The sequence below is a fragment of the Lepidochelys olivacea genome (genome assembly GCF_965140295.1).
Source record: "Lepidochelys olivacea isolate rLepOli2 genome assembly, chromosome: 1".
NCBI classification, from domain to species: Eukaryota; Metazoa; Chordata; order Testudines; family Cheloniidae; genus Lepidochelys; species Lepidochelys olivacea.
The window spans coordinates 168,844,159-168,857,668 of NC_140411.1; the positions used below are offsets into that span (position 1 = coordinate 168,844,159).

Genomic DNA, 13,510 nt, shown 5'->3' on the forward strand with positions numbered 1-13,510 from the left:
CCTCAGTGCAGCCACATGATTGAGCATTAAATAGAGAAATGAACAAAGGATCAAGGGGAAGTAGAGTCAGAGAGGTAAAGTGACTGGCTCAATGTCACACAGCAAGATGGATGAATATTAACAATTATAAAAGCAGTGAACTTTGATCAACCATTTCCAGCTCCATACCCAACAGTACCAACACAGACAATGCTGCCATTGACAAACGATATATGCATCTTATTTTGAAGTAATGGTACGGTTTGACCACTATAGTGATGAAAACTGAGATCTGCTGTGAAGCATTTCCACCAGAAATCCTCAAACTCTCTAGGCCCAATTCATCCTGAGTGTAACTCCAGTGAAATAGAGTCAAACCCTAGATGAATTTGCCCTAGTCAGCCTAATTTCAAGCCTGATCCAAAGTCTATTGAAGTTAACGAGAGTCTTTCCCTTGACTTCATGGGGTTTTGGATTAGGATCTTAGTCAACAGGATCTGTTTGGAACTTTTAAAGACACTTGGCCCACAGTACAGCTGCTATTGTCTCCTGAAGTGCATCTCACCATTTATAACATTTTTGATTGTGGGAGCTTTGTTTTGTGCAGAGCCTGACCAGGGGTGTTAGGAGTGATTCCTCGTCTGCAGTATATTAAGATTAGCAAGTACATTCAGATCACATTTGATTGCCAGCAAAAGCCTTCAGTGCTGAGAAGACTGATGCCATTATAATTTACTTAGGTAAATGAAACAGACAAAGAATCAGATCTGTTAATTTCCCAAAGGAACACCAGGGAAAAAGAATAAAAAATGGTTTAGCTATGTAGTTCATATAAATGAGTCCAGTTTCTCATCTGCAAAGTCATTAGCTTTTTCTTAGGCCCAAATTTACTTCTGAATTAGTCAGTATATTTATAATAAATAATGTAGCATATTAATGAATTAATTCTGACAACATCCCCGTGAGGTGAGTAAAAATTATCCCCCTTTTATATAAAGGGATCACTGAGGCCGAGAGTAAGAGTGGGATTGTCAAAAACTCCTCAGTGACACAAGTCCCATTGACTTGCAGTAACACTTCAGGTAAAGTTTTCAAAAATGCCAAAGTCCCATTTTCAAAAGTGACTAAACACTTAAGCTCCTAAATCCTATAGACTTTTAATGAGACTTAGGAGCCTAAAAGCCTAAGTGCCTAAAGTACAGATTTTAAAGGTATTTAGGCACCTGAAAATAGAGAAGTAACTAGTGGGATTGACTGCACTTTTGAAAATCTCACAAGGCAAGTCTCTGCATCTTTAGGCACCCAAATACCTTTAAAAATCAGACTTCAAGGCACTTCTGAAAATGAGACTGAGGCTCCTAAATCACTTAGTCTTTTCAAAATCTTGCCTGATGCACTTGTGAAAATTCCACCCCAAATGACTTCCCCGGTATCACACAGGAAATCTACAGCAGAGACAGGAATAAAATGCAAATCTCTTCATTCCTGTGCCTTAACCACTAGACCACTCTTCCTTTCTCTTCCATCTGATTGTTAAATATTTTGCTCAGCAATACCTGGTAGCACAAATTAACACAAGGCATAAGAAACAAGGCCTGTCTCTTGTTTTAACTTTGGACTCACATGAGAGTCGCAGAAAAGAAGTAGCCTAATCTCTCATGAGTAGAATAGGATGTTCGTTCTGAGATGACAAAAGGGGAGGGGGAAGAAAGATGCAAATTAATGAACCCCCTTCTGTTTTTCATGCAGACTGAAGCAGCTCTGATGTATGATGCTGTTTACATGGTAGCAGTGGCCTCCCAGCGTGCCTCCCAAATGACTGTCAGCTCCCTGCAGTGCCACAGACACAAGCCATGGCGTTTTGGACCCAGATTTATGAATCTGATAAAAGAGGCAAGTGTACACCATCTGCTTACAACCAGTGTAATCCTCTCTTTGTTCTTTATTGCACTGGATGCCACTATGGAACATATTGTATGTTCTGATTTCTATTGTTAGAATATCCATTTCTATCTTGTTTTCCTCCTTTAGGAGCTTTGGTTTACAAACACAAGGCTGCTGCCTGCATTTCAATGGCAACTTTATCCCATCTTAAAAAATTAGCAAGAAACTCCAGGCACGATCAAGTTTCCCATGCGACTTCCCGTGGTTTTTTCTTGATTTATATTTATTATGGAGTTGGGGTACTCATCATTCACTAAACTGCGCTAGGCAGTAATCAAATTATGGAAGAACCATGTGCTACCATTGTAGAAACTGGGGTGAACCTTTGTAAGCAGATTCCATAGCTCTGCACTTGTTTGACCACCGTTGTCAGGCTGATTCCCCACTTGTCAAATGGGTGAAGTGCTTCTACTCTCTCACAAATTTATTTTACATTATTGAATCTGTCATAAATATAAAGGGAAGAGTAACCACCTTTCTGTCCACAGTGCTATAAAATCCCTCCTGGCCAGAGGCAAAACCCTTTCACCTGTAAAAAGGGTGTAAAGGGTTAAGAAGCTAAGATAACCTCGCTGGCACCTGACCAAAATGACCAATGAGGAGACAAGATACTTTCAAAGCTGGAGGTGGGGGGGAACAAAGGGTCTGTCTGTCTGTGTGATGCTTTTGCTGGGACCAGGTCAGGAATGCTCTTCAGAACTTCTGTTAAATTAGTAAGTAATCTAGCGAGAAATGCATTAGATTTCTTTTTGTTTAAATGGCTGGTAAATAAGCTGTGCTGAATGGAATGTATATTTCTATTTTTGTGTCTTTTTGTAACTTAAGGTTTTGCCTAGAGGGATTCTCTGTGTTTTGAATCTGATTACCCTGTAAGGTATTTACCATCCTGATTTTACAGAGGTGATTCTTTTACTTTTTCTTTAATTAAAATTCTTCTTTTAAGATCCTGATTCCTTTTTTCATTGTTCTTAAGATCCAAGGGTTTGGGTCTGTGTTCACCTATGCAAATTGGTGAGGATTTTTATCAAGCCTTCCCCAGGAAAGGGGGCATAGAGCATGGGGAGATAGTTTGGGGGGAAGACGTCTCCAAGTGGGCTCTTTCCCTGTTCTTTGTTTAACACGCTTGGTGGTGGCAGCATAGGGTTCAAGGACGAGGCAAAGTTTGTACCTTGAGGAAGTTTTTATCCTAAGCTGGTAAGAATAAGCTTAGGGGGTCTTTCATGCAAGTCCCTACATCTGTACCCTAGAGTTCAGAGTGGTGAAGGAACATTGACAGAATCTCATTAGTAAAAATCAGAACTCTTCTTCCTGCAAAGGAAAGGTTGCGTGGAGGCAGCAGTCAGAAGTGGTTGTTCGTTCCTTTTCCCCGCATCCCACATTTGGAGCCTAATTCTGCCTTCATTCAGAGAGCTGTAATTCCTATCAAAGCTATACCCATGTTGCACTTGTGTAAGTGGAACAGAACTGGCTGGCTGAGGGATACAATATACAGTAGCTGGCATGATGTGGCATGTTACTGAGATCAAGAATCTCTCTGGAAGCAAGTTGCAGCCAGAACATGAAGGTACATAGACAAGATACAGAAAGCTTCTCAGAATCTTTGAGGGCTCTTTCCTTCAAGGATTGTCATAGGTAGGTCCCTACCTATCATTCGATTATGCAGCTGCACAGGTTCCCAAAGCATTGGTTCTTCTGCTCTTTTGCTGTACTGACAACCATTTTACCTTCCTGCCCTCTTTTTCTTGCCTATTTTTTCCTGTTTTCCCCACAAGGGAAGTTCTGTAGATTTCCTGTACCTCCCTCCAAACTTCTGCCTTTAAAAAGGATAAAGTAAGGACCAGAGCAACCCCTGCCCAGGGACCGTATTTAAAAAATTTGATGGGGAAGGGGTAAGGATACTGCCATGAGCTTTACTCACAGTGCAAGAGGAGAGGAGGCATGCAGCACCTCTTGAACTGCATAGGACTCCCCAAGGGGGGAGCTGTAGCAGAAGGGGTGTACAGTAGCAGAAAGAAGCCCACACTACGTTTAGTGACCCGAAGAGCTTGCAGGAGGCTGTGGATGCCCTGCAGCATTTGGAAGTTCCATTGAGCAAAGTGCCTCACTCCAGTGGGGTTTAAAACTGCTGCATGGCAGGTCCTCTCCTGCGGAGACTGTAAGAGAGGAGAGCAGAAGGTGAGACTGTGAGGCTGTTGTAGGGGGCAGCCTGTGGCAGTAAGGGCCATAATACTTGTGAGATCAGGGGAGTCTTACAGGTGGAGCAGGCAGCCCTGCAGAGCTTTGAAACCCTACAGCAGCTCCCTGCCCATGCTCTACTCTTCCCGCAGCTATTCATGACAGAAAACTAGCTCCAAGAAAAACGTCTGTAGAAAATGTGATCTCCCTCTCCCACATATTCACTTGAAGAAAGCAGGAGCTTCTGTTAAGACACTGTTGATCTCAATCTAGGGCTTGTCTACACAGTAAGGTAATGCATTCTTCTGGGGTGTGATTTCTAAACTGTACGAATGAGTTGCACATTAATTGGTCTGTGTAGACCCTGCTGGTGCACACTAACGGATCCCTAGTATGCTTTAATATAGTACTGTTTCAAATAGCACTATGCTAAAGTGCACCAGCAGGATACATGGACCAATTAATGCATAACACATCTGCATAGTTTAAAAATCACATACCCAAAGAGTGCATCACCCCACCATGTAGACAAGCCCTAAGCGTCTAAGTCAGGCCTAAGAGTTGCTTCAACCATCACTCTTCCCATCCTCACAAACCTCATCTTAGGCTATATCTACACTACTGAGCCTACCTCAACAGAGCCCCCTAATGTAGATGTAGCATATGCCAACAGGAGTTGTTCTGCCAGTGTAACACCACCACTTCTCCAAATGACATTAGCTATGCCAATAAAAACACTCTTCTGTCAGCTGTGTCTACTCTGGGGGTTGCTGGGGGCGGGATTGGCAGCATAGCTGTGCCAAAGTAAGTTTTAAGTGTAAATCAGTTCCTTAGACTCCATAGACCTTCTAATTCATTTGTCTCTGAAGTGTTTCTGGGCTTGTTGTCCCGCACTCTCACTGGGTGGAAGTTTGCATGCAGAGGACATTATACCTTAAATTCAAATAAGGTAGTAGTTATAGTCTGACTTTGCGGTACATTTTTACAATGGAACTGAAAAGTGACTTTGTAATCAATTAATTCCGTTTCATAATTCAATGGTGCTCTGCTGCACACATTGGAGGACTTTTAGCACATAGTATAAATAGCCTGGATCATAAGCTTTGAAAACATCTTTAAACTTTGACCAAAAGCAGTGGAAGTCTCTCAGCAGATCCAGTTCAGGGTTTAATATGTTAAGCAATTCTATGGTCACATTTATCATGGAGAGCTGGCTTCTTGCAGGGAATGAGATATGTGAGTTAATTACTGATAGTTTCATGGATAATTTCTTTCATGGGTCAGTAAAACACTGATTTATGCACTTCAAGACTCTTATCTTCATGTTTTCTGGGCTAGCCAAAAAGTACATTATGAAAATGAATTGATAAGAACTAAGGCAGTAATCAATTTCACAAAGGAGGACACAACAGGTGTTTAAAATTAAATTGTAAATACACTAGGACCTCACTAATTCATGCGAAGAACTAGGAAGCACAGCCAGGATAGGGGAATTGTTCAAATTAGGGAGCAAGCCAAATCACAGTAAAAAAAAGTCAAGTAGCTGCGTAACAGTTGTGCCCATTTTATTTTCCTAAGTGCAGTTTAGTTTTAATTGTTGATTATTTGTATAGTACCAACAGTCTGAACAATTTTATAGACAGGTATGAAGACAAGATACCTGTCCTGCAATTGAAGTAGAGGATGTACAGACAAAGGTGGAAAACAACAAGTTCTATGGTTGGCGAAATTTAGCATACACCTTGGTAACACCATGTCTTTATTTGAATTTTGCTTTTAGACACAGTAAAGATTTTCATTAATTTAATTTGTTCTGACATATCAGTGGAGAGAATAAAGGTGGAAATCCTCTGACCTGTAGAGCACCTGGACTTCTGCTTCTCTCAGCAGCTGGGCAAATTAAAAATTTTTCAGTCTATCAATATTCTGTTGGAAATCAGAGTTCGAGCCACATCTTCTCCTCAGATGTGCATGAATGGGTTTCCTCATGAGCAGCATATCTGAGGACAGAATTTGGCCCCTTATTTATGTTAATCTGAATATATGCCTGTCTAAAAAGCCAAAAGCCGTGAGTGAGTATGAATTACTGTGTTAATATGATAAGGAGTCCGGTGGCACCTTAAAGACTAACAGATTCATTTGGGAATAAGCTTTCGCGGGTAAAAAAACACTTCTTCAGATGCATGGAGTGAAAATTACCGATGCAGGCATTATATACTGATCCATGAAGAGAAGGGAGTTACCTCACAAGTGGAGAACCAGTGTTGACAGGGCCAATTCGATCAGGGTGGATGTAGTCCACTCCCAATAATTGATGAGGAGGTGGTCAATTCCAGGAGAGGCACAGCTGCTTTTGTAATGAGCCAGCCACTCCCAGTGCCTATTCAAGCCCAAATTAATGGTGTTACATTTGCAAATGAATTTTAGTTCTGCAGTTTCTCTTTGAAGCCTGTTTCTGAAGTTTTTTTGTTCAAGTATGGCTACTTCTAGTTCAAGTATAGCTATATCTACCCCATATCTCTTCTAGCGACACCATCAGAGGACCCAACAACATCAGCCACACCATCATGGGCTCATTCACCTACACGTCTACTAATGTTATATATGCCATCATGTGCCAGCAATGCCCCTCTGCCATGTACATTGGCCAAACTGGACACTCCCTACATAAAAGAATAAATGGACACAAATCGGACATTAGGAATGGTAACATACATACCAGGAGAACACTTCAATCTTCCTGGACATTCTATAACAGATTTGAAAGTAGCTATACTTGAACAAAAAAACTTCAGAAACAGACTCCACTTGTTAAGAAACAGCAAATCAGTAAAGTATCCTCTTAAGCTAATAAAATCTAAATAGATAAATACAATAGATTTTTCTACCCCACCCCCCAACACAGTGTGCTCCATTCTTGCTGAAAACTAGTAACAGTAAGAGAAAAACCTCTTTATTCCTATGGATGGGGCAGGTGCTGCAAAATATTTCATTGATCTAAAAATAAAAATAAATAATTCCTTCAGATCCAAAAGGGGAGATTTTCAGAGGCACAAAGTAGGCACCCTAAGACGAGTATTATAATGGCTAGCAACGTTTCTGATGGAAACAGTCACCACGATTTCTATGGAAAAGGTTGCTTAAATTGAAGAGAGAAATTCAGTAATTTTCTAGCATATATAATGTGGCCATTACTTTTGTATCTAGCTCCTAGATATAGTGGTGTGCACATTAGAAAAGGAGAGAAAGAGGAGGAGGAGGAGACATTCCAAAGAAGCAGGGCCAGATAAAGGCTGGGGCTTTAGGGGCTGCAGCCCAGGGCCCTGGCTCAAGGGGGGCCCTGGCATAGGGGGCCCCGCAAAAATAAATAACAGGCAGCGATCTCCAGGCTGCCTGCCTGCCATAGCCCCATGTCACTCCTGGAAGCGGACGGCTGCTAGCACCTCTCCCATGGTTCCCGGCCAATGGGAGAGATGGGGTGGCGCTTGCAGGCTTGGGCAGCGCACACAGACCTGCTGCCCCTTTTCCCCCAGGGCCTGCAGAGACGTGCCACAAAATCTAATAGCCCTGGGTCCACAGGAGAGTTAATCTGACCCTGCAAAGAAGGTTGAGTTAATTTGGTTCCCCTCTTTCTCTGTCTCTACCTGTTTGACCAACACCACCCTACTTTCCAATTCCTCCCACTCCCAGCTACAGAAGACAGACCCCTCCATGCCCATCCTTATCCAAGCAGGAGACCTTCATGCCCCAGCCTGTCCATATCACCAATAGCCTGCTTTTCAGCACAAAGTTGCTTCTTGGTTCCATGCCAGGAAATCTCCTCCCACAGAAGACAATGTCTCTCACAAGCCCGCTACTGTTTTCCAGTGCAAGGTAGTGGGAGGAAGGAAGGCAAGTTTCAAGTTTTAGCTCTGAAGGTCCAGAGATCAATCTCTAGGTGATAACAAAGAAGGAGTGGCTAATATCCTACATGACATGGGAGGTTGTGACAGTCCTAGCTGTTGTTTGTGTTGCATCTTTTTGAGAGGCTTTAGGAAATCCCTCTTCTACAAATCAGAAACCTCCAAATAAAGATTAAAAGAAATTTGAAGCATTTACACCCTGAACTTTCATTTACCCCATTCTATAACAAGATTTTCCTCAAGGACTATTAGCTAGAAGAAATCTGTGTTTAAGAGCTTTAAATACAAACTCTAGATCAAGGAATAATCTAGTCTGATGGCACTAAATTATTTCAAAAATCATTAGAAAAATCTGTTGAGGATTCTTCTGAACTGAACAATCTCCTTATTTAGACTCAGGACCCTAGAAATCAACAATACAGCTACACTGGGTCACTCCAGAGACTACCAACTTTGATATTATATTATTATTATTATTTATTATAGTATAATTGCATTTATTTCAAGCTTCAGGCTCAATAGATCTGTAATAATTCTTCCCCCAAAATATGCCCCAGGACTCCCTTTGAGAAAAGTCTAGACCAAACACAATGAATGCCTGCAAGCACAAGAGCCTTCTTATCTCTGAGATTAGAAGAGGGATTTCTTTGATTTTTGGGCTGATTTATTTAAGACAAGTGGGCTGTAACAGTAATAAAGGGTTTTTTCCTCAGACTCCAAAGAAGTCCCTGGACTTCTTTTTGCAGGTATCTTTCTAACCCACCGACAAAGAAAAAGGTCTGGTAGTATTAAGTCCCATCATACTAGTTTCACTTCAGGAAAACCTAGAAGAATTTATTCTAGGTTCTTTCTGGATCCAAAGAAGACTGGTAGATTCCGACTCATCCTACTGTAGATATATGAATAAGGCGGAATTTCACTAAATTCCTAATGTGCTTACATTGTATAGAATTAAAGGAGGGTAATGTAATTAATGCAAATCATAGGTTTGTGGAAAATAGATCCCGTCAAACTAACTTGATTTTTTTAATGAGATTACAAGTTTGGTCGATAAAAGTAATCATATTGATGTAATAGACTTTCATAAAGTGTTTGACTTGGTACCACACAACATTTTGATAACAAAACTAGAATGATATAAAATTATTATAGCACACATTAAATAGATTAAAAACTGGCTAACTGATAGATCCCAAAATGAAATTGTAAATGGGGAATCATTGTCAAGTGGGTATGTTTCCAGTGGGATCCCTCAGGGATTGGTTCTTGGCCCTACGCTATTTAACATTTTTATCAAGAAGAAAACATAAAATCACTGATCAAGTTTGCAGGTGACATAAAAATTGGAGGAGTGGTAAATAATGAAGAGAACAGATCACTGATTCAGAGAGATCTGGATGCCTTGATGAAGGGCGCAAGCAAACAATATGTAGGCCATTACTTACAGATTGGGGGACTCTAGCCTGGGAAGTAGTGACTCTAAAAAAGACTTGGGGGTTGTGGTGGATAATCAGCTTGGTGCTGTGGCCAAAAGCATTAATGTATCCTGGGATGCCTAAAAAGGGAAATCTCAAGTAGGAGTAGAGATGTTATTTTACCTCTCTATTTGGCATTTGTGCAACTGCTGCTAAAATATTGTGTCCAGTTCTGGTGCCCACAATTCAAGATAAACTGGAGCAGGCTCAGAGAAGAGCTACAAGAATGATGAAAGGATTAGAAAACATGCTTTATAGTGACAGTGATAGACACAAGGAGCTGTCTATTTAGCTTAACAAAGAGAAGATTAAGGGGTGACTTCATTACAGTCTGTAAGTATCTATATGGGAAACATAATATTTAATAATGAGCTCTTCAATCTAGTGAACAAGTTCTAACACAATCCAGTGGTGGGAAGTTGAAACTAGACAAATTCAGACTGGAAATATAAATTTTTGACAGTGAGGGTAATTAGTCATTGGAACCACTTACCAAGGGCTGTGATGGCTTCTCCATGACTGGCAATTTTAAAATCAAGATTGGATGTTTTTCTAAAAGATGTGCTCTAGGAATTATTTTGGGGGACGATCTCTAGCCTGTGTTATAAAGGAAGTTAGACTAGATCATTCTGGTCCCTTCTGGCTTGGGAATCGATGAATTGTAAACTCTTTGGAGCAGGGACTGTCTTTTTGCCTGTGTTCGTAGAGTCCCTAGCAAAATGGGGATCCTGAGTTGGGCTTCCAGATGCTACCACAGTATAAATAATAATGTATCCACCTCTCCATGGACATATGCAAGCCTGAAAATCCCAGGAGGACAGCAATTAGACTCAGTACCAACATGATGAGATTATACAATGCAATGATCTTTATCTTTTGCTTGCATTTGCACTTCAGAAGCATGATTGTGATTCACAGCTTGCTGCTCAGTTGGATAAAATGGATGTTTTTCACATTCTAGAAATGCTGGCTCTGAGTGTACTTGTCTTCTGTTTTCCTACCTTGTCTCTCCTTTACAAAAATAATAAACTGTTTGTGTTAGATAGAGAGGAATATAAGTTCCCCTTAATACAAGGAAGAGAAGCAAATTATTAGTCTTGCTCCATAAATAGCAGCCTATCCTTGGCCTAAGAAGGAAGAAAAAGAACATTTCCCTCCAACTCTAGGGTAGAGGGGGACAACAGTGCCTCCCCCTAACTTCCAGCCCCCTGTGAAGGAGTAACAGGAAGAAGCCACTGGTGAGGTGACTCACCTCAGTATAAAAGTCCAGGAATCTAGCTCTACTGCTTATTGCCTCTGGGTCCTGTCCCGCAGCTGCTGATCAGCTGTTGATGGGGGTACGCAATCAGGCAGCAGCAGAGTGCAAGAAAGATACCATTTCCCTCCCAGCCGCTGCATTGACAGGCAGGAAGGGGAGAGCGGACGTTCCAGGGCCTGGCCTCCTGACAGGCAGGGGAGGAAAGAGATTCTCGTCTCTGCTCCCCACAACCACGGGTGGCTCATCCCCCTTCCCGCCCACATTAGGGGAAATGGTAAAGCTACCAGGGGGAAGAGGTCTTGGAGGAATCTGGGAAAGGTGACGAAGGGCCAGAGAGAATCTGTGGTAAGGGGATCCAGAAATTCAGTGGATGACTGGTTAAGTCCCACTGAAAATCCCAGCCTAGAGAAGCAGCTTGACAATGCCTGCAAATCACAGTCTGAGTATATACTGGGAAATTTGCCATTGGTACAAGCTTTTTTCTTCTACAAAACTGGAATGGAGGCTGACCATCTAGCCTACATTCTAACAATACCAAACTCACTCCCCCACTCCCAAAGGTGGTGGCTAGAGATGGCTGAAAATATTTGGCAACGTTTTTCAAAATGTTAGTGTTTTTTTGCACTTGTGTGGCCAGCTTACAGCACAGCCAATCTTTTTCAAAAATTTGAAATTGATGAAGATTTTTTTCAAGGAAAATATAAAAGCTTTCACAAAAAATGCTCTGCATTTTTCAACCAGCTTTCCTGGTAACTGTCCAAAAATAACCTCTCTCAAACCCTCACCAAATCCAGATAATACAAGCCTCTGAGGCTGGGGAGGATCCAAAGGGATCTCCAGTTCTGCCATGAAAAAAATGTATGCAGTGTTGTTGTAACTGTGTTGGTCCCAGGATATGAGAGAGATGAGGTAATATCTTTTACTGGACCAACTTCTGTGGGTGAAAGAGACAAGCTTTTGAGCTTACCCAGAGCTCTTCCTCAGGGAAAAAATGGTCAAGATCAGAGACTCACCTCAGTATAAATTGCTTGGAGCAGCACCAATGCCATCAAGCTGCTTTTTCAAATGTCTCCCCCTCCGTTTTTCTTGTTGCTAATAGAAAGCAACTGAATGTCTGTCGCTCGTATCAAATGGTGAAGGAGTACAAAGAATTCTCATCTCAGGGAAGAAATGATTAATAGAACAGAAAAACTTCAGCAACAGAACAACTTACTTCCAAGAGGGACTAAGCCCCCCACCCAATGGATTGATTAAGTTGGGGAAACCTGTGTGCACAGGAGTGGGAATTACCAGTCACTTTTTCACTGGATTTCACAGATACAAGGCCCTCCTCAAAATAAGTGACTTTTCCTCCAAAACCAACCCAACCTTCACCCTAAACTTGTATCAAGTTTTTCTGAGAGTCAAAGAACTTCCCTGCCCACAAATCATAGAATATCAGGGTTGGAAGGGACCTCACGAGGTCATCTAGCCCAACCCCCTGCTTAAAGCAGGACCCCAATCCCCAATTTTTGCCCCAGATCCCAAATGGCCCCCTCAAGAATTGAACTCACAACCCTAGATTTAGCAGGCCAATGCTCAAACCACTGAGCTATCACCGCCCCCCAATGTCTTTTGTACACAAAATGTCTTTTGTACATATGGATGTCCTGGCTCTGCTGGGTTCAGAAGAAGGAAGTAATGAAAATCTTGAGAGAAATCAACCTTGCCAAATTTCTAGCCAAGTTTTGCAGCCCCGGGGTGTCAACAAAGTTAAGATAAGCAATTAACATTCGAGTGCTGATCTGAGCCAGACCTCTGCACTGTTTGACATTCACACAATCACTCTGTTCTTCTTTTGGGAAAAGTGATGTGAACACATCTCCAAGCTGGCTGTTGCTTTGGAAGCTGCCCTAAGAGGAACAAAAGGTCAGAACTGGTGATCTGAAGAAGTGCACACTTCCAGATCAAGTTTCTTGCCTACTTCTGCTGGACTGACTAAGCCAAGGAGGGAAGGGCAGGATATCTAGCAGTCTGGTTTAATGGATTCAAATCACAAAAAACTATTTCCAGGAGATTCTTCCCTTGATGGCAACTAGTAGAACACAAACTAAATCTGAAAACTGAAAATATTAACAGACACACAGTGTAGTCACATGTATTGGATAGAGAAGGAAGAGGCGATTTTTCATTATGGAAATGATAAAAGGAGTTTGAAAGAGGCTAAAAATACAAAAGCACTCCATAGGGGGTGATGTGCATATAACTTTCACTTACAGTGAGTGGAACTTCCAGACCATTTAGCTGATGAGCACGTAACATTTTCTAAGAGAACAAAAAAATGTTTTCCTTAGACATGATCTTTCATCACTACAGAGGTCAGCGTCTTCAAGTGCGTCCACTGGACCTGGAAGGTCTGTAGTCATGGACTAAAAGAGAAACTAGTCTAGTACTTTAAAGGCATTACAACCATATGTGGACATGGTGGAAAACATATTAGCCATGTCTCCCGTTGTCGAATTAGAGGACTTAGGTCTGGTCACCTGAACTTTCTGCTAGCCAGAAAGCTAATGAGGCTGTTCTGGAAGATGGGTATAAGAATGCAGTTTTATAACATAAAATAGGGTAGTGTATTATCCCCCTAGAGCTTACAGCCTAACTAGTAGATGAATGGCAAGCTCCACTAATCATTGCATGACTTGGACCAATTGCAACATTTGTCTTTCCTAAGCAGTGAAGAGGAGCAATTGATAAGATTTCACAATACAGAGCCTTTTACTAGGAGTGCAACAAAGCCA

General features: G+C 41.6%; 1 protein-coding gene across 4 annotated transcripts in view; it reads left to right on the forward strand.

Annotated features, from left to right (window-relative positions):
- The window catches only part of GRIK1 (glutamate ionotropic receptor kainate type subunit 1), a 230,244-nt gene that overhangs the window by 151,358 nt on the left and 65,376 nt on the right, over positions 1–13,510 (forward strand). For all 4 annotated transcript variants that reach the window (XR_014709971.1, XM_084617633.1, XM_084617632.1 and 1 more), the window contains exon 7: positions 1,729–1,872. Coding sequence is in view for 3 of the 4 variants with exons in the window: in XM_084617633.1 (XP_084473759.1) it covers positions 1,729–1,872 (144 nt within the window). In the remaining variant the exon portion in view is untranslated. The remainder of the gene's footprint in view (positions 1–1,728; positions 1,873–13,510) is intronic.